Source organism: Coptis chinensis, chromosome 2 (assembly GCF_015680905.1).
Source record: "Coptis chinensis isolate HL-2020 chromosome 2, ASM1568090v1, whole genome shotgun sequence".
Taxonomy (NCBI): domain Eukaryota; kingdom Viridiplantae; phylum Streptophyta; class Magnoliopsida; order Ranunculales; family Ranunculaceae; genus Coptis; species Coptis chinensis.
This window is the reverse complement of record NC_141457.1, coordinates 45,327,796-45,352,552: the sequence shown is the minus strand read 5'-3', so window position 1 is coordinate 45,352,552 and position 24,757 is coordinate 45,327,796. Positions and strand designations below refer to the sequence as shown.

The window sequence follows — 24,757 nt, the reverse complement described above, 5'->3', positions numbered from 1 at the left end:
TGTTTTTCTTTTTGTCTCTCTCACTCTCCCTTTTCCTCTCCCTCTCCTTCTCCATCTCCACTCCTCCCTCCATCTTCTTCCCCACTGGCCACCCCGATTATCTTAGTCAGTGATACGCCGAAATGAGCGATTAAACGATTTTGGGAGAAGGAGGGTATCTTGAACAAAACCAACTTGGTTGGTTTTACATCTGTCTGTCCTCATCTTCTCTTATTTTTTTGCCCAAATACCTTTCTCCTTCACCCATCTCTCTCTCCCCCATCACCCAACTCTATCTTTCCGCCAAGAGCGGCGGCTCAGCTCCCTCCGCCAAAGATATACTAGTTTTAACCTCTCTTTACAAATTTTGATTTCAACAGGGTTTTCGCCCAAATCTACAGTATTTTCTCTTTTTCTCCAGCGGTAACTAGTAAGAAGTTAAATTACCAAAACTACCCTCACCTCACAAAAGAGTAGAAAAAAGGACAATTCGGCGTCACGTGCCCCTGCACCCCATTGGAGTTTAGTGCTGCACACATTACACACACTCTCTCTCTCTCAAATACACATTGTCTGAAAATTAGTAGAAAAAGAAACTCACTCCACCCATCAGCAGCAAAAGCCCAAGGTTCACTCCCATTATGTTTTTTTTTACCCTTCAAAACTAATTTACTCTCATTTTCTTTCTTTCTTGCATGTTTGTTTTTACACATCTTATCCCCTTTGTTCATTTAGTTGTTATTTATTTTAATATTGTTTGTATTTATATTTGTTGAAAGTTGTTATGTAGATTTATATTAGGAATGCATGCATGTTAGTTAAAGAAAGAAGAGTTTTTTAGACAGCGATGATGGAAGTAAAAGTCAAGTGTAACTAGTTTGAGACAAAATAATGGGGAGTGGACTCAACGTTGTTTCTAGGTTGAAATGTTTTTATATCAATAAAATATAGCTAACTTGAGTATGTAAAAGTGGAAGAGCCTTAGGGCAGTAGACGTCGATGATTGGATTAAAATGGTGAAGTTTGCTAGTATAGGTCAATGAACAATCTACTACATCAAAGGGGAGTTTTCCCTTTTTCAAGAAAATGTGAGGCAAATGTGGAAAAGAATTGGCTGGAACACTGGATACATGTAGCTTTCTCTAAATAGTTATTAGCAACGCGTGCGTATTGATCAAATCATCTATAAAAATCGAACAAGTTCTTTTCCTTTGATTGAGTCTTAGAAGTTTGAAAATAACTCTTGATATCAGTTCAAGCCACCCCATCTCGATGTCTTTTTCTTCGCAGTTTTTTTCTAGTATATTCAGCCTAATGGTTATCTTTCTTTTTGCAGAGATTGCTGTAGGTCCTACCAGAAGAGTAAATGGTAAATTAGCTAATTCCCCCTTCTCTAATTTCAGCTAAGCACGTCATTTCAGATGTATCTTCTTAAGTTCCTTTTGAAAGCAACGTTTAAAAGCTTATTCATTTATACTATTTCTGTTGCTCTGTAGAACGAAATGGTAGATTATGCAGACAGTGAGAGCTCTCCTGTTCCTGAAGTTGTGATGGGAGGTGCATCGAAGAGAGGAGTCATGGGTATGGAACTGTCATCTGGTGCAGGCTGCTCAAAGCCAAATGGTGTAAGTCTGTTGTGGGCACATAGTTAGCTAACATCCATTTCACTCTCTTGAAATACTTCTCAGATTTATGTTTTGCTTATAACTTGAGTCTGTTAATGAGACTCCATGTAGAGAAGAACACTTACAGTTTTAATGCTTAGCTATAGTTGTCAGTTACAAAACTATTATAAGTGAAATGGGGATATTAGAAATTGAAAAAAATACGTTTCTATAACTTTGGAAGTTTTGTTAGATGTTAAGAACATTGTTTTAGTCATGATCGTAACTCTTGAATTCGTCACCTCTTATTTATTTCACTAGCCTTATGCATGCTCAACGAGCATTTGATTTACACGTCTTATTTGTATTTGCGGGAACAAAGAAAAATACGTACGCATATATATATGTTTTTAAAGTGGAAAGTGAGAATATTGTTACCGACAATAAAAAAGTGAGAATATTGCGAAGTTCTATTCTTTGTTTTCATTGGTTATTTTAGTCAACTAATATATATGAATGAATTATTTTTGTTTAGTAATTGGTTAAAGAAATTAGTTACGTTGGTCTTTTTATGTAAAAAAATTGAAACACCACTTGAGTTAAAAAAAAGGGATAAAAGAAAGTAGAAAACCAAGAAAGCTTAAATCAAAATATATTCATAGAAAAGATAGCATCATTTACTTGTTAATGGGGACCAGCCTCCAAATGAATATGGATAAGTGCTTGTTTGGATTTGGAATTGGAAGTACACTAGTGAGTGTAAAGTACTATAGATGAGAGAGAATAAAAAATTGCAATACAGACGGGACAAATTTGTCCATCTAATGCAAAAAATAGGGACAAAATGGTCCTCACAATGGTGAAAAAGTAGGATGGCCATAAAATAATATTATTTTACTGTAGCTGGGGTTGAATTTTTAAAGTATTAAAAGATGTATACTGTTCAGACTAGTGCCTCTTCTTAACTATTCTCTTTGCATTTGTGACTTGCTTAGAATTATTTATTTAATGAATGGAAAGTTGCTTAGTTCATCTGTTGTTTGATCCTAGGAAAGCTCTTCCCAAAGTCGCTTGAAACCATATTTTCTAGGGATGGGATTCTCATCAACTCTTGTTGACAAAGTTCTTCAGGATCATGGTAGGTCCACAGACTAAGTTGGGTTATAATCTCATACTGCCAAGACATTTGTGTAAATTGCAAAAGGTTGTAGCTCTTCTAGGTATAAATTGCTATGTGAAAAGGCATACTTTTTAAGTTTGGGTTTAGTGTGATGTATGTTAAGCAGTGCATCATGAACCCAATGTATTTTACTGTTTAATTGATGGCTAAGGGTATTTTGTTATTTCTAGGTGAAGAAAATGCTGACTCGTTGTTGGACACCTTCTTTGCATATTCAGTAAGTGTATTCCTGGCATGGTATATTATTACTTCAATTTATTTCCTTCAGTCGTGATATACTTGGTCATAACTTAGAGCTGCTTTATAAAAGCTATTTAGGATTATGTAAAACAACTGGTTATGTTTAAATAGTTAGAATCTATTGTATGTTGTTATCATGGTGACCAAAGATGTAGTCACTAATTTTTTGTAAGAAACAAGGCACCTTGATCGGTTTAAAATAAAAATGTTGTTAAATGCACTGGAGGTGGGCTTGATGGTGGGTGTGGTTGTAAAAGAAACTTTGAGACTTTACCTTTTTTTTTCTTGGTCAGAGACATTGGAAAACTTTAGCAGAGGGAAATAAAGCATGTTTTTATAATCTTATGGATTAATATCAAAAGTTAGTTTGGTATTTTAGCTATATTTTGTATTCCTCTTCATCATATGATTGTGATGCACTCTTAGTTTGGGAAGTTCTGTCTCGCTCTGTTTTGTAGTCCTCTTCATCATACTTTTGTGATGCACTTGCTTTCAGTTAAAGCATTGGAACATTTATTCTATATTGTTATCACGGTCGGTTTGTCAAGTTTTAACTCCGTTACGCATTCTTGTAATTGATCCTTTTTTTTTTTATTGGTAAAGAGTTGAAGTTATCAGATCGATGAAAGTCACGTACAAAGTAACAGTAAGTAAAAAAAAAACAACCCAAATGGAAACCACATACACCTCTAGTCAATAATCTCCTTACATAATATTCCCTGATTGATATGAAGGTGTCCAGTGGCCTACTTGTCAAGTCTTGTGAGGTTAGGCCCAAGGTCTTGGGGGTCAATTCTCACTTTCAGCTCAAAATGGGGAATTTGAGTTTTACGAAAATAATGCTGTAACTTTTTAAAACAAAAGGGTGGTTACCATTTTCAACATATTACCAGAATTAACTATCTATTTCCTGAAGAGCTTTCAAATGTGCCACTGTCCATGAACAGTGTGGGGTGGGGTGGGGATAGGAGACTACAGAACCACTGTAGAACCCCTCAAGAAGTGTCATTGAAACTGATGCAGTCAATGAATCTCTACTTGCAGAGTAATATCCCCGAGGTCTTTGGGTCTGACTATTGAAGAGAAGTATTGATAGTGATAGACTGGGTATCACACTCAATTACAAAACAAAGAAAAGTTATGATGCCGCCCCGACGTACTGATGAGGTTATGATAAGCACAGATGGTTAGCAGGAGGAAACTTAAGTGGCTTTACTTCAAGAGCTGCTAGCTGTTGCAGTAGGAATTTAAGGAGCACTACATATTGGATACAAAATGGTGGTAATGTTAGACTCCCTTAGAGCCGTGAGCAAGCCCCCTTGGTAGTATTCCAACATAGTCGCAGCTAGTAGAAGCTATTATAATATATATTTGATTGCTGTATATCTCTAAACACTTTTAGATAAAATATATAGGCTGCTACCTATATTATGTCTGGTCAAATATCAGGCTGATGACTACCTATCTTAAGTTCTTAACTAACAAGGTGGTAGTGATGTACCTCCTTGAATTTATCGAACCGCTTAGTAACACTCACTGGAGCACGAGAGAGAGACATGACATTAAAGGTACACTAAACAAGGAACTGTAATTTGGGTTGAGTAATCTGATCATTATGCTGATTGCAGCCCAAGTATAGTTCTGATGCAAAGACATTTCATATCGAGAGAATTTGACCATAGTGTTCAGGATTGTGGAATCCCCGTTTAAACTAAGATTGACCTGTTTTTGCAAGCTTTCCAGCAATCCTGAAATGGAGCTTAGGATTTGTTGAAATTGGCTCTTTTGTGTTGCCATACTTCACTCAGTACAAACTGAAGCTTCTAAACAAATTGAAAATTCCTGTTCGGTTTGTGTTTGTGGAAAATATAGTATTTTTCCTAACAAGGAATAACTAATTGTTGATACTTTTTGAATTAGGCCGATAAGAGGTCATCACGCGAGTCGTCTGATTCTCTGGATGATATTCTTGATGACCGTAAGGATGGAAGTGGTTCTGCTGAATTTGCTACAGATTGTCCAAAACTCAAGGTAGCTCTTGCTAGTGTGACATAGTAGTTACCTCAGTATATCCTTTATGAAATGCAAGGTTTTGTAGCATGTCATCTTTCCTATATACATTATTTTTTTGGGTATCAAGTGCTGTTTTACTAATGAAAAAAAATTAGGTCATTCAAGATAAAAGAGCATATTTGTAAATGATAAATTTATAGTAAAATAGTACATTCTAAAATGTGTTGTAAATCTATGATGAAGTTTGTCGTATAATGCTATTTTCTCTCTGCCGAATATCTGAAAGATACTTTAAGAAAGTCACGTATTAGAAAGAGAACGGTTTTTGAGAATGCCCATAGAGGAGATGTGGAGATAGAGTCATAGAGATACACGTGTCAAAACCACTTCCACCATTTGAATGCTAATTAAATGTCTGGTCTTGTTGTGGGATATTGATTAATCTTTGCATGATTTGTATGCTTTCTAATTTTTGATGCAAGAACATGCTGTTGAAACACGAATACCTAACTCGTTTGAATTATTTAGGCTGTTAGAAATGCGAGTTCCGAATCGTCAGATTCTTTGGATTACTTATTTGGTGATTGTAAGGATGAAGGAAGTTCTGCTAAATTTCATACAAATGCTTCAGAACTCGAGGTAACCTGTTGCTAGTGTAGTTTGTGTTATACTTATGTTCATTTACATTCTCGTTACACGTTTTTAAGTTTGTCATGCATCAATTCCAGGAGCTTGATGAAGATGTTGAGGTTAACGATGACAAACGAGCATCTCTTTTAATGATGAAATTTTCTGTGCAAGAAGTTGATTTTGCAATTGGCAGACTTGGTGAGTGAAGTTCAATTTTGATGCATTTTCTTTGTTTTTTTGCTTGGTAAAGTGAAATATCATTAATAATGGAGAAGTAGGATGAGAAGGCCTACATTACAAGAAAGAAACAAGAAATAAAAACATTTACAATAAAAGAAACATTTTGGTGCATTTTCATGATCCTAGCCTGATAACTATAACACTTTGTTGAAATTTCTAGTCTCCGTATTTTCGTTGATGTGAATTATAAATTATTTGCGGGTACGTAGTTGTTTGATTTAGGAACATCAGTAGGAGTGTTGACGCAGTTAATTCATAGCTTTTACTGAGGTTGGTCTCGTATCATTACAGTGAGCTTTATCTTAACCATCTGAGCTGGATGATACTTAGGAAGTTTGAATTTCATTGTGTGTCTGCCTGCATTCTCTAGCCTGATCAGAAGGACTGATCCGCAAATTCGCATGATTTGCAGATCTTCTGTCATTGCTGTAAATGAAGTGTTTCTATAATTGATTAGTATTTAAATGGCATTTGTTGCATCCTCTGTTTGGTGGGGTAAAAATGATTTATCTGCTTATTATGGAGAAAATTGACAGAGAAAGTACACATTTTATGCTTATCATTGGAGGGTTGCTGAAATTTTCTACTCCATATTAACAAACATTTCCTCTATATTGGCAAGAAAAAGGTGCTAAGGGTGTGTGCCTAATTTGATGTGTAAAGGACACTTGTTTCATGATTATTAGCTTTCCAGGAGATGCAGTTCCGTACTGTAGAGTATCATATCAAGAATTAACGACTACATCTGGACTGGAGTAATCATTGGTTCCGACAAGGAACACACTTGATGAAAGAACATGAGTGGGTTAAGCGACTAAGGACCCAGACATGAAGATCCATTTAGGAATCATGTTGGTCTTGGTTCAGACCCAGATGACCAACTTAGCACCTAGTTGGCTTGTTCCAATCAGGAGTTGGTCCGGATCCTAGGCTTCCTGATTTGGAACTTCAAGTCATTGGTCCATAGAAGAACTCTTTGTAGTTAAATAATAAAAGCCATTTTTAAGTTGTTCATAGGCTTCTAATTGAGTTGGAGACCCAACTAAGGACTGCTAAGAGACTTATCATCTAAAAGGCCTAAAAGGATTAGATTAACATTAGAGAGATGAAAGTTGTAGTTGGACTAGATCCCTTATTAAACAAGGAAACCATATTCTAGACATTTCCATTCTCTAATATTAGTAATTAACTCCTCTCTAGATTTCCCCTTCAACTTCTTCTCTCTTCTTCTAGAGCAACAAAAGGCTTGATCCTTTGCAAGAGGCTATCTAAATAAGCATTAGGTGGTGCAGTTCCAAACATTGATGCTCCCTCTTCTTGTTTTCATGTTGCAAAGACGCTTCAACTGATTTTGCAAAATGTTTTGCTATTTCAAGTCTTATACTATTTTAATCCTTTTTGCAATATCTGCTCTTTGGTATGTGTCAAAAGTATCCTGAATTTTTGGCAGTATTTTGGGAAAATTTCGGTTTCTCGGACCTTGAAAATATAAGAAAACTCAAGATTAATGAATTTTGTAGAACATGTGTGGCGATCTTATGAGTGAGAGGGAATGGAGGAAATGGTATCCATTTCAGCTCAAGCAAACATATCTCCTATATTGTGTCAAGACACTTCTCTTCGTTCAGTCTAGTGGTTGTGTTCTGTTGTGGGACTATAATTTGGGGGACTTTGTGATAAACAATATTATAATCATATATCATTTAGGCTGGTTGTGATCATAGTAGTACTATTGCACTGGATCCCATCAGAACTCTGTGGTTAAGCGTGCTTGGGCGAGAGTAGTACTAGGATTAGGATGGGTGACATTCTGGAAGTCCTCATGTTGCACCCCTATTTAATACTTGTAAGGTCCAAGGCCAGATTTAGGTTCTGGTCCCAAGGCGTGGGTTCAAATACCACTGTTACTATATATATATATATATATATATATATATATATATATATATATATATATATATATATATATATATATATATATATATGCCCGATCTTAGAAGTACATACTTATTTTAAGTTAAAATAAGTACGTAAGTAAAACTTTACTTAGAAAATGAATTCAAATATAATATTTTGTGGATATCATCTACTCACCATAAATATCATCTCTACAAAATTTCAACTCATTTGGAAATCTCTAACTTAGGCAAAAGATGATTGCAAAAATACTATTTTCTAGACCGTTAGATTTTTTTTTAAAGATGACAAGTGGAGATGATCTTTATGGTATGTGGGTAATACCCACAAAAAATTAGAGTTGAATTCATTTTCTAGGTGATGTTTTATTTACGTACTTATTTTAACTTTAAAATAAGTATGTACTTCGAAGATCGGGCCTGTATATATATATTCACTGCCTTTGGCGTCTTGCCAAGTAAGTACATGCTTTTGCTTTGTCTTTGAGCTTCGCTTGTTGTACTCAATATCTTAATGTATGAATGAAATATCATTTATCGTTAAAAAAGTAGTAGTAGTATCCGAAGACTATATTTCCTCCCCGAACTTGCACATCCATTTTGCTAAAAGACCGTCATTTTTCAACTTATTGGTTTGCATCTTAGATTCCCTTCATTATTAGTAGACAGATCTTAACCCACTTCCCAATTCAATAACCCCCATGTAGTGCAGGTAAGTGTTTGGATTGCAACTCTAATTCAAAGTATCCGGGACTGATGCAATAGTGCTCAGCTCTTGCTGGTTCATGTGCTCTCCCTTGCTACTGCATTGTCTTCCAAATTTTAAATGCCATGCGTCGAAGTTATGGTTACTGTCAAGCAAAAGGTAATATTATTGGAGTAAAAGTTAATGGAGAAGAAGAAGTTTGGAGAAAAAGAGGATACAGCCTTAATTAGGTTTGGCCTTGTATCACTTCAATATATCTATGAAAATCAGGGTTTACAATAATAGAAACTGCCTAAAATCTGCCCTCGTCCTCCCCTCGGGAGATATCCTCCTAGAACTCTAACAATTGGCTTAACAAAATGTTGTTGATTGGGATTAGAAGATTGGTTAAACTGTTAGAAATTTAGTCTTTTGCACAGTTGAAATTTCAAGCTAATGCAGCTCATTTTGATGACTAAGCTTGTCGTTAAAAGAAGTTTTCATGGGTATAGACGGATTATTTTAGTGAAAATTAGAAACAGATAAACTTTTCGATGTAATTTCTAGGCCGTACTTAATCAAGTAACTGTGTGACATAAAAAGTAATAACTAATAAGTGGTTTGCCACACTTTGTAATATTGTTTCGTTTAAAGGGTATGCACAGTTTCCTTTACAAGGCTAACGTTGTTAAGGTTTCTTTAGAATATTATGTTTCATAACATTGAGAATTGGTTATCTTTTGAATTTTTAAAAGCTACTGCATCATCACTTCACTGTTTCAGTAATAAGTAATGTATTTGTGTTGCTTTTGTAGGTCATGAGGCTACTGTCAATGAACTTGTGGACTTCATAGCTGCTGCTCAAGTAGCACAGAGTTCGGGAGTGGATATAAATGATCAAAATCATGCTGATAACGGAAAGAAAGAGGTCTTTCACATCTCAGGCTTGGAGTTCTCATATATTCTTATTTAAGTTTACATTGTTCTTTTAGATGATATTTGGTTGTTATAGTATACTGTTCTTTTACATATAGCATCAAGTGAAATCTCATGTAGTTATGTATGTTCTTTGCTTATTCAATGTTTCCTAGCACCTTCTAGTGCTGAAATTGCAAAGACAGGGATAGCATAGTAAGCATGCACCTGGATTTCTTTCTTGATGGCTAATGAATCCCTACAAAGTGTTCAAACATGAAAATGAACATCTTTATGGTATTTCATCAACTCTAATGAAGAACAAGCTAAGGACGTTAAAAGAATGAGATGCCGTGATCTTGATTAGAGAAGAAGAGAAGAAAGGAGAATGAAAGATCTAGACGAATAAGAATAATAAAGTAACTAGAAGATGTGGAATAGGTGAGATAATTATCTAACGTAAATTAGAAATTGATAATTTTGTTGATAGAATAATTGGATTGATTAAGATTACTACAATGACCTCATTATAACCAAATTTGGTAAGCAAGAAACAGGAGTTCTAATTCTACTTAAGCTCAACATAGAATTTCCTAAATAAGCAAATAATCCAACCTTGAACCTCCTAATTCTATTAACATAAATCCTGAAAGCCTAAAATTTAAATATTCTCATTATTGTAAAAAGTTATCATTGTCCTGCATCAAACTCACAACTCTCACTATGCAACTTCATATATCATAACAAATATTTGGGTATGGTAATATTCATTGCAATAGTTAACCAGTGAGTGTAACCGTGACAGCCAAGTAATTAATCAGAGTTGGAGCCATTTGGATTTTATATATCAATGTAAAAGCACTTGTAGCAAGGAATATTTATTGAGGAAGGCTAGGAGACAACTCAACCTGCGTAAATACAAATTTACAATTTTGAGTATGAGGTTTGCCACACTTGAAAAAAAATTCTTTATTCTGGCGAAAAAACTTGTATGGTCGTGGCGGCGACTTTGAAGATGGCGGTGAAGGTGGTTTTACTGATTTGAGACCCCAAATAGTTGCTTTTAGGAAATCATTTATTTGTGGCATGCTGAGTTGTGTTACTATTAAACACTTATATCCCCCAAAACTTAGTGTCCAATACTGTCAGACACACGCATACGTAAAACGTACGATTTCAAACTAGGGTTCCTTTTTAAACCCTAAAAAGATTAAGAACATAAGGTCTTATCATAGTCACAACTCCTTGATATCCCACTTTATTTGTATAGTAATTTATTTGTAAGGAGGCACTTTGTATGTTCTTGAGCCCAAGAAATAGTTCTGTAACTAAAGAATAGTAATAGTTTCTTTTTTACTTTGTTGTGTCCTCGTGTCCTAATTCATATAAGTTGACGTGTCGGACAGTGTGTATCCATGTTGGACAATGACACACATACCAGTGTAAATGTGACTTTGGTTTGTCTTTGTCTGTATATCTTCATGTGATATATTCAAAGAAACATATATTCTCCATGTACATGCAAGCTCCTCTTCATTGCGTCTTCATTACATATTACACTAGCTTGTTTTTGAATTTTCCAGGACGATAGTACTGAAACTTTGTTTTGGACCATGGACGTGACACTTCGGTTGCTGGATATGGGTTTCTCTGAAGATGAAATTTCTTCAGCTGTTGAGAAATATGGTGAGTGGTTTCTTTTAGTCCCAAGAGCCAATAAAAAGAAGTTAAAGAACATATGTTCATTTTTGGCGTTTGAGCCAATGGTCACTTGCTTGCATCTTTTTATCATGCCCTCGTATAACCTTGGAGCATAGAAAGCCTGTTACTTATATTTATGCAATTCCCCACACGCCAAAATGCATATATATACAATCTGTGTAAGAAGAAAGATCTGTACTTTCTCCTCGCATCCTTAGAAATTAATTTTGTATTCTTTTAATTGCTTCAAACTTTGAAATACAAACCATTTGGATAGTTACACGTTTGCGTCAGTGTCTCTCAGTTCTGGCCACAGGTGTATGTCTTTGCATAGGTTTTCTTTGACCATTATATCCAGAAACCTCTTTCTGAATTTCAGGTGCAGAGGTTCCAGTTGAGGAGCTTGCTGATTCAATTTTTGCAAGCCGTATTGCTGATACCAGCTCTGAGAAAAACAAGGTTTTCCTCTTTGGTGAAACCATTAAGCTAGCTTTTAATTTATTTATATATCATCTAGCGTATCTGGTTACCTGTCTGCTTTCCCTTGTTTCAGTTTTGTTATTTCATTTACTCATCTAGGAACCTATGTATGATTGTTGTGATTGATATAATAGGATGAATCTTATTGTGTGGAATTTTAACATTTCCGTTAAAATAGTTGGTTCCTTCATAAAGGTTTGAAATTCGAAGGCTCATGCTTGACTGAAGATCTGCTTAAAGATGACACGAAATCTTGGACTGCTATCTATAGTATTTTTTTTTTTTTTTTTTTTCGAGTTATTATTGTGTTTTTTTGGTTATCTGATGTAATAGTAATAGTATATAACATTGAAAATTGCCCCTATTCAGATAGGGTGAACTAATCCTGTGTAGACTGGCAGTTCAAGACAGATCCTCGAGATATACTGAGACAGGCCACAGAATCTGAAGTTTGAACACATGTATGAAGATCTGTCTGTGATCTGATGGTCCACACGTCAGCTCAAACTTTTGATTCCTTATTCATATGAAAATATTCAACTAATAGCAAAGCATGTCTGAGGAAAAAGAGCACCTTTAGTAAAATCAAGAACAAAGAAGTGAAAGAACAAATATATGGGCCCTAGGTAATAAGTTGGATGGGATATTGGCCCAGAAATTGAAATGTTTGTAGTATTGGATCAAGGATATTCAGCTGGTGCTAGGTTGAAGGGTGAGACAATTATGTTGCAAAACTGTATCAGGACGGTCATTGTCATTGAGTAAACGTATGCGATAGACCCACACACACACAAGTTTCTGCATACTTACCTAATGAGACCAATGATCTTTTGCAGGAGCCACCAGCCCTTCACAGGATGAATCATTCACAGGGTGAAAATTATACAACTCTGAAAAGTCCTAAAGAAGAGTACGGTATACGCCGCTCTTTTGATACCCTTATAGCAGAGACTGAGGCATCAAGTTCAAAACCATTTCTCAGAGCGGAGGATATAGACTTTGATGGAGAACTTGAGTGGAAAAAAGTCAAAAAACCGAAACTTGAGTTTGAAGACTATTCAGATGCCTTTCTTGACATTTCCAGTAGGGAAGCAAAAGCTTTTGAACCCAAAATTACCAATTTATCCATGTCTCTACCACATAGAGGGGTCCATAAGTTGGAAGAAAGTCCGTTAGATAGAATGAAAATTCCCCAACAGCCTGAATCAAATTTTTGTAGGGGTCTCCGTGACAAGGTAGCTGATCGTCCTTTTTTCTTTTATGGAAATGTGCTGGACGTTTCGCATGAAACTTGGCGAAAACTATCACAGTTCCTGTATACAATTGATCCGGAGTTTGTTCATACTGGGTTCTTCTCAGCCTTAAGTAGGAAGGAAGGTTACATACACAATCTTCCGACAGATGATAGAACTCACATCCATCCACGGTCACCAATGGCAATTGAAGATGCAGTGCCTCACACAAAGAAGTGGTGGCCATCATGGGACACTAGGAAGCAGTTAAGCTGCATCAACTCTGAAACTAAAGGGATTCCTCAACTCTGTGAGAGGCTAGGAAAGATCTTAAGTGATTCACAGGGGATAATTTCAAAGGAGCAACAAGCTGACATACTTCACCATTGCAAGATATTGAACTTAATGTGGGTTGGGCAGTATAGACTGAGCCCCATTGAACCTGAGCAAGTGGAACGTATTTTGGGTTATCCTTTGCAGCACACCCAGTTAGTTGGTGCTGACCCCATTGAAAGACTGAGATTACTTAAGTATAGTTTCCAAACAGACACGTTGGGTTATCACCTTTCTGTCTTGAAGTGGCTATTTCCAGATGGGCTCAACGTTTTATCACTTTTCAGCGGAATTGGAGGGGCAGAAGTTGCTCTTCATCGTCTAGGCCTTCGTCTGAAAGGCGTTGTCTCAATGGAATTATGTGAAACAAATCGGAGGATCTTAAGAAAGTGGTGGCAGGGCAGTGGACAAACAGGGGAGTTGGTGCAGATTGAAGACATTAACAAGTTAACATCTAACAAGCTTAAGTCTCTGATAAATGATTTTGGTGGTTTTGACTTGGTCATCTGTCAAAATCCATTTACTAATATTCCTGGAAGTTCCAAAGTAGCTCTTGATGGTGGAAACCCAGCAGGTTTTGACTTCACTTCTTTCTTTGAATGTGTCCGTGTTCTGCAAAATGTAAGGAGCACAATGGGATGCAGGTGACACAACTTCCATATCTGAACCACCATCCTTGTGATGGTTTATATAAAATGTCAATGTTTGAACATGGGGTATCCTTTGCGGCGACTTTCAAATTTATCAAATGGATGTACTTGCCTATTCTGCTCATGTAATTACAATGAGAAATATTTCACTGCATGTGTTACAGGGTTGCATTTACTACTTGGGTAGATAGGTAAACTAATGAAATTTGAAGACGTTAGCCATGTAAACCATGTAAACTGTGATTAGGCTTCAATGTTCTTTTAGGACATGTAAACTGTGATTAAGCTTCAATGTTCTCATTGCAATAGGCTTCAATGTTCTTTTAGGGCCTGTTACATTCATTATTTCCCTGTGGAAACTTTAGTATTTCCCATATCTATCTTGACACATTGGAATGAGTAAGAGTAGGCATCAAAACTTTCTCAGCAGAACTTCCATTTTCTTCCATTTTAGTTTCTTGTGGGAAAATGAGAGTAATTTTCCCCGTTAATTATGCGCTTTCCATACTATATCTAACAATTGCTCGCAGGAACTCTAGTTTGTTTTAAACACTCAGAATATGTTATGTTTTCTCAATGTACCATCAAGAAGAACAAAATGCAATTTCATTCTCAGAAACTTTTGTAGGAAATATTCCAATGGGAAGTCCGTTTTCTTGAGAAATGTCGAAGCAATCAATTTTTGCAGTGGAATTTTGAAGTCACTGGAGTCTGTAATAATGCTTAGTAGTATTCGGATCTGAATTTAGAAGAACCTAATGGATACGTAGTTGCCAAGTCAGGAGAAACGAGAGAGAGTGACCAAAGTGTTGATTCTCCACCTTGGCCAACTATTTTTTCCCATCCAAGTCTTCGACACTCCCTAGTCCCAAAACTTCCCACACAATTATAAGTTTCTAAAAAGAGCAACTTTGATCAAGATCTCTATGGGAATTATTCCACCAAAACCAACACAACATTAGCCACTAAATCCTCATAAAACACGTAGCACCAAATTCCACCTTAGGGAAGATTTACCTATGAGTATATATATTTTTGTAACATAAATAAAATAAATAAGAAAACTTCATCAACTTTGAATATCCTAAGCAAAACTGATTTATCTGATATGTAACAGATTTAGTTGATCGTAGGGTAAAAGAAAAATGGGCTGTACGACCACTCTCGAGTTTTCATAAATAAAAAAACGTAGTAATCCTATTATATATTCCTATCGGGGTCCAACATCGAGCTGAACCATGAGTAGTAAAACATAAAAAAAATTGAGTAGAGTTCTTACAAAATGTCCAACCTTAAATTAAGTTTTGTTTTGGTATGAAAAGTGACCCGCCACCACCCTTGACGTATTCTTTGTGTCTCCTATTATTTAAAAATATATTATCTTTGGGTTTCTAGATAAGCAAGTCTTTTTCAAAAATCCATTGTCTCATAATTCACTTATTTTCATACCAACCCAACTAAGGTAGTGAAAAAAGTTTGTTGGCCTTATCTCTTTTGACTTTTAGTATTTTTGGCTTCTTGATCCTTAATTAATTAATTAATTCTTCTTCTTGGTAAATGATTTCATATATGGTTTTATCAAGTAATTGATGGTACAATTTTGAATAATTTATATTTTGTATGGCAGGGAGATTGTTAATTCATAGGTCTATTAAGATTCTGTTGTGAAATGGGGTCTGAAGGGCCTAGTGTAGTGACAGTTCATGTGACTGGGTTTAAGAAATTTCACGGTGTGGCGGAGAATCCTACTGAGACAATTGTTGGTAATCTCAAAGATTTTTTGGAGAAAAAGGGTTTGCCTAAAGGGTTTATACTTGGGAGTTGTAATATTCTCGAGACGGCAGGGCAAGGGGCACTTGATTTCCTTTATCAGACATTGGAATCAGCTGTGACCAGTACAGACTCTGATCCATTGAGTTCAGAGCGGGTTATCTGGGTATGTTTCTTTCTTTACTTATTTCTTACCATGTGGTTTCTTTTCTTTTGCAACTAGATTTTAGGAACTAGTATTGATGACCTATTGACTACGTTTCAGAACACAGAGCTTAGTTTGAAATTATTTTGTATTCCATTCTTGTACTACATTTTCTTCAGGTTCACTTTGGAGTTAATAGTGGTGCAACAAGGTTTGCATTAGAGCAACAGGCAGTAAATGAAGCTACTTTCCGTTGCCCTGATGAGTTTGGATGGAAACCCCAGGTTAGTTAGTTCCCTTGTTGGCCACTGCATGATGTATTGCATTATTCAGTTCACTGTTCTCCATATTTCATTCAACATTGATGAAGTGCTTGTGTTTTAATAAAATCCAGAAAGCCCCAATTGTTCCTGCAGATGGAAGTATAACCCGAACACGAGAGGTATGTGGTGCAATGTTAATTCCTTCATTTTGTGTACTGTCTACTGTTTCCTTGCTGATAATTCTATGATAATATGATGAACGGCTTGATTCTTGCAACCAAGCTCTCCAGAGGTTGTGTATCTAGTTATTATCTGTAACTGAAAAGTACTTGATCATTTTTCCCAATTTTCCCTAATTGTAATTAGAATGATTAAATCCTTTGAACAACTTAGTTGATTACCAATTTCAAAAAAATAGCTTGAACGTATAGATAAACACAGGCATTTACCAATTTGAGAAATTAGTTGTGTGAGCAACCTTGTCATCTACCTAATTTATTTCGAGATACTTAAGATTAGAAATATCAGTGGATCGATGTTTGCTCCTGTAGAATTTCCATTTACTTATTTCTTGGAAGATAGGAAGAATGACTAGAGTAGCACATCCTTAGTTATATCTTAGAAGATAAGACCATGTATTATTGCCATTATTAGGTCACAGGTGTAGTAAGATAAGACCATGTATTTTCTTTTTAGTTGGCAACTCAGTGGATTTTACCCAGGTTTGGTGAAGGGAGTAAGGTCTCTTGGTTCTTGAGAGAGCAATACCTGGATAGGAGTATATTAGTATATATGCTATAAGTAAACGCCTTCTCCAAAAGTCTCATCTTGCTGTGGTCAGTGAGATTTGGTTACTGAGGCCATGCAATTGTTTCATACAATGTTACCATCAATAGTTGTATAATTGTGCAGTCAAGTTTTGGGCATCGACAATGGGCTGGGTTAAGAAGGACCGTGTGAATATTGTTAGGTAATTTAATAGCAGGGCAGGTAAGGAATAATCATGCAAGTTGGATATGTGTAGACTATTAAATATTGGCCTCTAGGTTGGTTTCGGCTAACAAATTACTCTAACCTAGTGTACGGTTTGGTTTGGAAAGTATAAAACCAACCAAAACATAACCTTCCACAAGCCTACGGGAAAGATACTTGCGCCTCTTGTTGCGGTGGTCACAGTGTGGAGGTGTTTGTTCTCTGTCCCACAACCTTTAATTTGGACAATAGATTTTTGATTGTCAGACTGCAACTGATTCACATCCTTCACAACAATTTTTATCTAGCTTCAGTCATTATCTTTGGTTGATATCCCCAAGGTTTTGAGACAGTCTCTGGTTTGAGAGTGAATATGTCAAAAACTTTGATTTTCGGGATGACCAGGCGTGTAGAGGTTGATAGTCTGGTCTCGTCCATTAGTTGTAATGCGGGCTACCTGGGATCCCACTATTGAGAGCTTCAGTAGGAAGTTAGTTAGCTAAAAAGGTTGTTTCCTCTCAAAATGGGATTAGCACCTTCTCTAGTCTCCCTATTTATTATTCTAAGTAACATGGACACTCCACCGATCACTTTCTGCAAAAGCTCAATCAATGGCCACTACCGATACGGGGACAATAGAGCAGCAGTGAACACGCATCCAGCACCCTGAGTCACTACTAGAAAACATATTCATAAAAATCTCTGATGGACACAGACACGTGTGTTGGACACTTGGACATGTTGTGCATACGATTTCAAGTTAGCATTTCTTCAGACTAGAATATAATCTAGTAACATAGTAACTCTATGATATGCCACTTTCATAGTTATTTACTTGTAAAGAGGCGCTTTGTAAGGTCTTTAGCCCAGAACTAGTTGTGTTACTATCCAACAGTGATAGTTTTGTTGTTAATTAGTTCCGGCCCTGTGTCCTAATTCATATAGGTTGCCGTGTTGGACACCGACACATGTGTCTGTTAATTTGAGTATTATTTGTCCCTTTTTCATATGCTTATGAGTGTTGCTTGTAAATTGGAGGGTATTATAAGTAACACTGTGCGGGGCGACACCCTATGAGAGGCATAAATATCAACTGGTGGGGTGGAAGAGGTCATGCATGTCAAAACAAGCTGGGGTGAACACGCATCCAGCACCCTGAGTCACTACTAGAAAACATATTCATAAAAATCTCTGATGGACACAGACACGTGTGTTGGACACTTGGACATGTTGTGCATACGATTTCAAGTTAGCATTTCTTCAGACTAGAATATAATCTAGTAACATAGTAACTCTATGATATGCCACTTTCATAGTTATTTACTTGTAAAGAGGCGCTTTGTAAGGTCTTTAGCCCAGAACTAGTTGTGTTACTATCCAACAGTGATAGTTTTGTTGTTAATTAGTTCCGGCCCTGTGTCCTAATTCATATAGGTTGCCGTGTTGGACACCGACACATGTGTCTGTTAATTTGAGTATTATTTGTCCCTTTTTCATATGCTTATGAGTGTTGCTTGTAAATTGGAGGGTATTATAAGTAACACTGTGCGGGGCGACACCCTATGAGAGGCATAAATATCAACTGGTGGGGTGGAAGAGGTCATGCATGTCAAAACAAGCTGGGGGTTTGGGTCTTAGGAGATTGCATGAGTTTTTAACTTAGTGCACTGTAGAAGGGTTATCTTCTTTTGGTTTGGAGGGGATCGTTTTGGCTAGATTAGTGGTAAGTGTCTTTGCCTTGTGGATGTGGGGTGTGGAAGGGTGTATGGAAAGTTATTGAGATGTTCCAGATGTTGATTAGATATGAGTTGGATGATGGCAGTAGCTTTAGGTTTTGGGAGGATGTTTGGTTGGAGGAGACACCTCTTTATCTCTCTTTCCCTAAGATTATACGCCCTATCTGACCTAAAGAATCGCCTAAATTTGTTTGTTCACGCACGGAAATAATGATAATATTGCTTGGGACTTGGGTATTTATTCCGCTCTCTCTGATAGGGACATAGAGAGTGTGGCAGCACTAATAAGAGCGCTAGATTCTATTCCTCCGGCGTTGTCGGATAGAGACAGGTGTCTTTGGACCTTGCACAAAAAAGGAAAATTTCCCCCTCCCCCCTTCTCTGAATCCTGTATCCAACTGTCCTAGCTCTGTAATCTAGAGTTCTTGTGTTCCGTGCTTTTTCGTGTGGTGTGCGTCTTTGGGTCATATTTTAATTATTGATATCCTCAACAAAAGATCAAGGACTTTTTATCACTTTATGTCCATTGTTTAACTGATGGTGATTCAATGGATCATATCCTTTTGTTTTGCCCTTTCACGTGGCGAGCTTGAAGCTTCTTTTCTTGCAATGGGTCTGCCCAGGGTAGGTGAAGGTGCTTCTAGCCTCTTGGAACATGAATGTTCAATCTCAGAAGGAAAACGTTTATGGAACATGTTATCATTTGCAATCTTGTGGGGTGTGGTTGGAGAGAAATAGAAGACATTTTGAAGGTGTAGTGCATCGGAAGAGGTAATTTTGAAATTAAAGGTCTTGTCTTCTGGTCAAAGGTGCATGAGGAGATGTGGGATGTTTCTTTTGAGCATTTTGTATGTAGATGGGAAGTCATTATTTTTTGATTTGGAGACCTTCCTTGTTTCAGCTGTTCGCATTTGTACTCTTTTTCTTTTTTGTTTTCTTGTAATTATAGGATATCTCATCCTTTCTCTGTTTACCCAAAAAAAAAAAAGTTATTAGTATGCCAAGATTCTGCTATGATAGCAAATATAATGTTTTGCACTGAGTTTCACTTTCAACTTTAAACCCTAATTCAACATGACGAAACACATGATTTTCGTCTCACAATTGACACCAATGAAAAAGGAATACTCTTTATTTCATAAAATCATATCTAGAACTACTAAACAACAATAGGGATGCAAGCCTTATTTATAATTGGATATCTTGTTAAGCAAGAATTCTTATTTGGCATGGAAATATTGTCCTACTAAGCCAAAAATACTTGGTGCACATGTAAGTAAATGAAAACGTGGGACCAAGGGATCTTTGAGATTTGATGCTATCTTTGACCCGGAACACACCACGGCTTATGCTGCACCCTTTTTAGGTTCAGCCACACCTTTGTATTTGTCAGCTCAATATACTCTGTTCAGAAACAGAACACCAGTTTCAGTTTGCTTTTTAATTCTCTTTGTTTTCTTTTTTAAAATTGTTCTTATAATATTTTGCTATGCATACAGACTACTCTTCCTGTTGATAAGATCACCAAAGCATTGGAAAAGATGGGTTACAGTGTAATGACCTCTCATGATGCTGGTCGATTTGTGTGCAATTATATATATTATCATTCTCTCCGGTTTGCAGAGCAGCATGGGATAAAATCTCTTTTTGTACATGTTCCCCTCTTCTCTACTATAGACGAGGAAACCCAAATGCAGTTTGCTGCTTCCTTGTTGGAGGTACTTGCATCCGTAAATTGATCTCACCTTCATTTCGTTGCAACAAAGTTGTCTAGAAGTCTGGTGGATCAAGTGACTTCTATGTTAAAAATATTAGCAAGGTTCGTTGGGTTTCTGGGTAAAAGCATTCTGTTGGCAATCTCGCTGGCCAGGTGGATATTGCTGGAAACATAGGATGTAGGTGTTATGTGGTTGCTAAGGCCCTTGTTTCTGTATTTGTCAGGGGTATGGATGAATATAAACTACCATGTGTGTATTTATGTGCATTGTAAAACTTCCATGTATGTGGACAGACAAATTGAATCTGAGCATCTTATATATTTTATCGAAACAAGAGGTTTGTGTTATTTCAAAATTCAGCGATCTTCAATCAAACATGAATATATACCGAGTAGTCTGCTGAATTTGAACACGAGTAATATCTGAAGAGTTGCTGAATTATTATATTATATTTTTCTTTTTCCATTGGTATACAGAGTTGAAACCTTTTCAATGATTGTTACTCTGTAACCATATTGTTTCGAGTGCCATCGAGTCATCGACAGGAGTCTTCAAAATCAGTTACTATTTTAGTTGTAAGTTTGTTTGAACCTTAGATTGTTGTTTGCTAATGATCTTTTGAACAGCTATGAAACAAAACATAGACAAATGAAGCTGCTATGCAAGTGCGTTAGTAAACTATCTTTGTTTCAATCTAGGGCAAAAATAACCTTTTTCTCAAAACCTTTCATCACACTCCAAGGTAAATACACCCCAGAGGGATGGAGCCTAAGCACACTACGACTAAAGAAACTATAAATTGTCAACATTCATAATTGATTCTCTCCGACAGTGAGTCAGGTTCCCCGTCTAGTAAGCAACCAATGGGAGGGATTGTGAGGGTCTCTTGAATTCCATATGCATTCCAACAGAAAGGGTCATCCACCAATTCCCCCTCTGCAGGAAGAAGCTCAACCTCTGACATAGTTATATTGGTGCATGGTACTGTGTCGCTGCATGCAAAGTGTATTGGTGGGCTCCGAACGTCGTAGGTTCCCTTTATGTTCTTGTAACTTATGCTTGTCGCAAACACAGCCGAAGTCTGGTTCCGACAACCCTTTGAGAGGCAGTAGTATTGGTCTAAGATTATGCAATTCCTTACATTCTCCATTTCGATGTTCTCAAAGCTTATATCAGTAACTGAGCCCATCCCTCCTTGCCATGTCTTGATCCTGACCCCGTTGTCAGAGTTCTTTATTAGTGCATTTCGAACTGTTATATTTGAGACACATGCTTGTGAGTTTTGTACTCCAAGGCTGCCAATGCTGAAAAACTTACCAAATTAAGTAAGGCAGTTCAGTTCTGAATTACGCCAACTTTTCATTCAATTGTCCGTTTATGTAAAGAACACTGCATACCTGATACCGTGGCCAGGACCACAAGTAACATTCTCTATTTCGACGGCTGAACAGCCTGTTCCAATCGAGATGCAATCATCTCCTGCAGGAAATCAGGACGGTATTATGGAAAAACACATAAAGAATCCCGTATTTTGGCACATGGTATATGTGTGGAAAACATTATCAATTAACTACCGTTCGCTATGATAGAGTTGTATATGCTAACAGATTTTGTGTTTTCTATGTGGATTCCATCAGTGTTGGGACTTAGAGCAGGGGAGAATATGGACAGTTTGTCTATCTGCACGTCGTTGCAGCCATCAAATTTCATGTGGAACTGCGGACTATTCTGGATTTTTAAGCCGCTGACAACCAAGTTGGTGCTCATGAAGAATCGAATTAACTGAAAGGCATAATAAGCGAGTTCATTCAGACATATAAGTTCATCCAATTGTGTGAAACCTGAATTGGTTGCGTCATAAGTACTCACAGTAGGGCTCTCACATGGTCCTGGCAACGTCGTTCCTTTAGGGCCCTGTAATGCCATTCCAATAACTTCAGTCCCATTTCTGTTCGCTTTGTGAATGAAAATAAACTTAAGATGTAGATTGGAGACTGTAATACCCTGTGTGGTTTGCAGGGAAGCTCCCACCATTTTCCTCCATTTCCTTCAATGGTTCCGCTTCCTGTGAGAGTCATCTCACCAACTCGGTAAAACACAAGCCATTGCTTAGTGTTGTCAGCTTTAGGCCAGCAATCTGGGCCATCTGGCGGCATTAGAACTCCGTCCACCTTGTTACAAAACAATGTATTATGATGATGTTACAAGAATCAATAATATTTACGTTCTACTAAACGGAGTAGTTATTTAAGGGAATTATTTGCACGCTTACCTGAAACACAAGGCCAGGCAAACACGGACCCGAGAATATTGTTGAAGTGATTGTAAAAGTATAATCTGCTGGGGCTAGAAGAACACCTGATTCGACGGCACAAGCTGCTTTCCAAGCTGACCTGAATGCATTAGTATCATTAGATGAGCCATCTCCAACCGCCCCGAAAGACATGACATCAAAAGTACTTGGGTCTGGAATGGGATTCCCAGGTTCATCTGGGTCAGGAGAATCTGAAGGAGGATAAGCAGGGGATTGAGAAATTGAGTAGCTTGAGTCTTCATTGTTCTTAATTTTATGGAAATGATATCTTCCCTCTACAATGCTCCCATCAAGTGAAACAACAGCCATTGTGATCCATACGAAAGGCAACCAGCGAATGAGCTCCATCACTATTGCAACTTGAAGCCTATAACTTGACTGCTCTTTTAATTTACCAGTTTGACAAAGTTAAGGAATATAATGGCACCTAGTCTGTCAAGGAACTAGAGTACGTCTTACACTACACTAAATGCTGGAAAATGACACAAACTCTGGTTGCAGTGATGTTGAAAGCATGTTGCAAGAGAATATTGTTGAGAAAGAAAAGAAAAAGAAGAAAGCAAGAGCTAAGAGTAATGTGGTTCAGGTAAAGCGATATACAGCATGAACCATTTGAAGCTGAGGCTGTAATTTATACTTGGAGGTCTCAAAAAGTTCTATGAAAACGCAACACGTGTCAAGTTCCAACTGGTGCCGTCATAAATATTGGCAGCTTCCAAAGGAGTTAGAAGGTAGCATTCCAGTATATATAATTTAAGAAGACAATGGCGCAGTGCCGCAGTGGGGACCTTAGTGCACACTTCACTGGAGCCATCTCTTCTGTTCTGTTTCAATGTTGTGTGGTCTTGAACTCTGTTACTTCATTCTATATTAGTATTCCATTGTCTTTGGTTAATTGAATTAATTGAAGGCATCAGTGCAGTGTTAAACCATCTCATCTACAACAATTAAGCTCGTGATATGGGTTAAGAACGTAACTTTGTTATCAAGTGTGGGGTTTGGGGCACGAGTTTAAAGATCATATTCCAATCAAATAATTTAGTTGACTGTACCATTCCATATGTGCAAATCATTTTAAGTGAATGAGATTCTTCGACTATTGGAGGAATAATGTGGAGTGACTGGTGTATTAATCTTGTTTTTCCAGAAAAAATAGTGTACTCATTGTAGCAATAAAAGTTGATGCCTTGCACAATGAACATTTCCCATGATTCTTTTCACTTATTTTCCGATAATGACTAATTTTCTATGATTCCATCACCTTTCTATTTTACTTGTTGAAGTTTTTGTTTGTAAAAAAGGTGTGCATCTGACTAATCAGAAGAGAGAGGGAGAAAGGAGCATTCTCACATACCACATAGTGAATGAGCTACACATAAGTTGGGCTACGTAGTTTGGTGAATGTGGTGATCACATACAGCAGATCTAGCGGCCAAATATGCAGTGGGGTTACAGACAACTGGACAAGTAGTATGTGATGTAAAACCCCATACCAAATGGGAGGTCCCTCATTAGACATACCTTGATTCGATTCGATTAACTTACTGTAATACTGCTGTTATCAGCGGGTTACACCTTGTTTGTACTATCTACAATTTCTGGTTACTCTTAATACAGTATTTGCTTGCTTAAAAAAAAAAATAATGAATGGGAGGATTGGTGAAGAGACTTTATAGGATGGAGAATGTGATTGATGAAGTAGTTTATTTTATTTTTTTTGATAATCAATGAAGAATGTGATATGGAGAATGTGATTGGTTTTATATGTAGTTTATTTTATTTTATTATACTTCTCGTGACTACTCTTGTACACTAGCTTCCATTGCCCAACAAAAGTGATCGAAGCTGTATGTATGTGCTTCTGGACTTGTAAAAAGTAAGTGTAATCGGCCAAGGGCCAAGGACCACGCAACCAAATTAGTCACGGCGGGTGGATATATCCTTGGACTCAATTATATGGTGCTCTTCTTTGTGTGGCTTCCAGAGAGTCCAGATCGAGTATATTAGCTATCGACATAACTACTTTCAAATCTCACATAAT

General features: G+C 36.9%; 3 protein-coding genes across 7 annotated transcripts; 2 read left to right on the top strand and 1 right to left on the bottom strand.

Annotated features, from left to right (window-relative positions):
- Positions 1-487: 487 nt before the first annotated feature.
- Positions 488-13,913, top strand: DRM3 (S-adenosyl-L-methionine-dependent methyltransferases superfamily protein). Of its 2 annotated transcripts, none has more exons than XM_086588901.1 (12): positions 488-607; positions 1,316-1,348; positions 1,476-1,604; positions 2,634-2,721; positions 2,934-2,980; positions 4,924-5,034; positions 5,545-5,655; positions 5,745-5,844; positions 9,303-9,415; positions 10,986-11,088; positions 11,483-11,562; positions 12,420-13,913. In XM_086588901.1, the coding sequence occupies exons 2-12, from the start codon at positions 1,346-1,348 to the stop codon at positions 13,794-13,796; spliced, it is 2,262 nt and encodes a 753-aa protein (XP_086445027.1). In that variant the 5' UTR covers positions 488-607; positions 1,316-1,345; the 3' UTR covers positions 13,797-13,913. The 2 variants fall into 2 exon arrangements, with proteins under 2 accessions (XP_086445027.1, XP_086445029.1); XM_086588903.1 differs by lacking the exon at positions 488-607 and adding an exon at positions 1,026-1,142.
- Positions 13,914-15,031: 1,118 nt separating this feature from the next.
- Positions 15,032-20,757, top strand: LOC147516213 (Peptidase C15, pyroglutamyl peptidase I-like protein). 2 transcript variants are annotated; one of them, XM_086588907.1, is made up of 5 exons: positions 15,032-15,260; positions 15,426-15,734; positions 15,893-15,997; positions 16,108-16,155; positions 20,184-20,757. In XM_086588907.1, the coding sequence occupies exons 2-5, from the start codon at positions 15,468-15,470 to the stop codon at positions 20,421-20,423; spliced, it is 660 nt and encodes a 219-aa protein (XP_086445033.1). In that variant the 5' UTR covers positions 15,032-15,260; positions 15,426-15,467; the 3' UTR covers positions 20,424-20,757. The 2 variants fall into 2 exon arrangements, with proteins under 2 accessions (XP_086445033.1, XP_086445034.1); XM_086588908.1 differs by having other exon boundaries at positions 15,239-15,351.
- Positions 20,758-21,068: 311 nt separating this feature from the next.
- Positions 21,069-23,206, bottom strand: LOC147516212 (Pectin lyase-like superfamily protein). 3 transcript variants are annotated; one of them, XM_086588905.1, is made up of 6 exons: positions 22,675-23,206; positions 22,406-22,573; positions 22,272-22,316; positions 21,977-22,184; positions 21,800-21,881; positions 21,069-21,706 (listed from the first exon to the last, which is right to left on the bottom strand). In XM_086588905.1, the coding sequence occupies exons 1-6, from the start codon at positions 23,062-23,064 to the stop codon at positions 21,205-21,207; spliced, it is 1,395 nt and encodes a 464-aa protein (XP_086445031.1). In that variant the 5' UTR covers positions 23,065-23,206; the 3' UTR covers positions 21,069-21,204. The 3 variants fall into 3 exon arrangements, with proteins under 3 accessions (XP_086445031.1, XP_086445030.1, XP_086445032.1); XM_086588904.1 differs by having other exon boundaries at positions 21,977-22,316; XM_086588906.1 differs by lacking the exon at positions 21,977-22,184 and having other exon boundaries at positions 22,244-22,316.
- Positions 23,207-24,757: the final 1,551 nt, after the last annotated feature.

Coding starts and splice junctions, on each gene's coding strand:
- DRM3 (XM_086588901.1), top strand. Junction 1,605..2,633: donor GCTGCTCAAAGCCAAATGGT/GTAAGTCTGTTG, acceptor GTTTGATCCTAG/GAAAGCTCTTCCCAAAGTCG. Junction 9,416..10,985: donor CTGATAACGGAAAGAAAGAG/GTCTTTCACATC, acceptor TGAATTTTCCAG/GACGATAGTACTGAAACTTT.
- LOC147516213 (XM_086588907.1), top strand. CDS start 15,468: ATGGGGTCTGAAGGGCCTAGTGTAGTGACAGTTCATGTGACTGGGTTT. Junction 15,735..15,892: donor GTTCAGAGCGGGTTATCTGG/GTATGTTTCTTT, acceptor CATTTTCTTCAG/GTTCACTTTGGAGTTAATAG. Junction 15,998..16,107: donor AGTTTGGATGGAAACCCCAG/GTTAGTTAGTTC, acceptor AATAAAATCCAG/AAAGCCCCAATTGTTCCTGC.
- LOC147516212 (XM_086588904.1), bottom strand. CDS start 23,064: ATGGAGCTCATTCGCTGGTTGCCTTTCGTATGGATCACAATGGCTGTT. Junction 22,574..22,674: donor TGCCTGGCCTTGTGTTTCAG/GTAAGCGTGCAA, acceptor TTTTGTAACAAG/GTGGACGGAGTTCTAATGCC. Junction 21,882..21,976: donor CAACTCTATCATAGCGAACG/GTAGTTAATTGA, acceptor GATTTCCTGCAG/GAGATGATTGCATCTCGATT.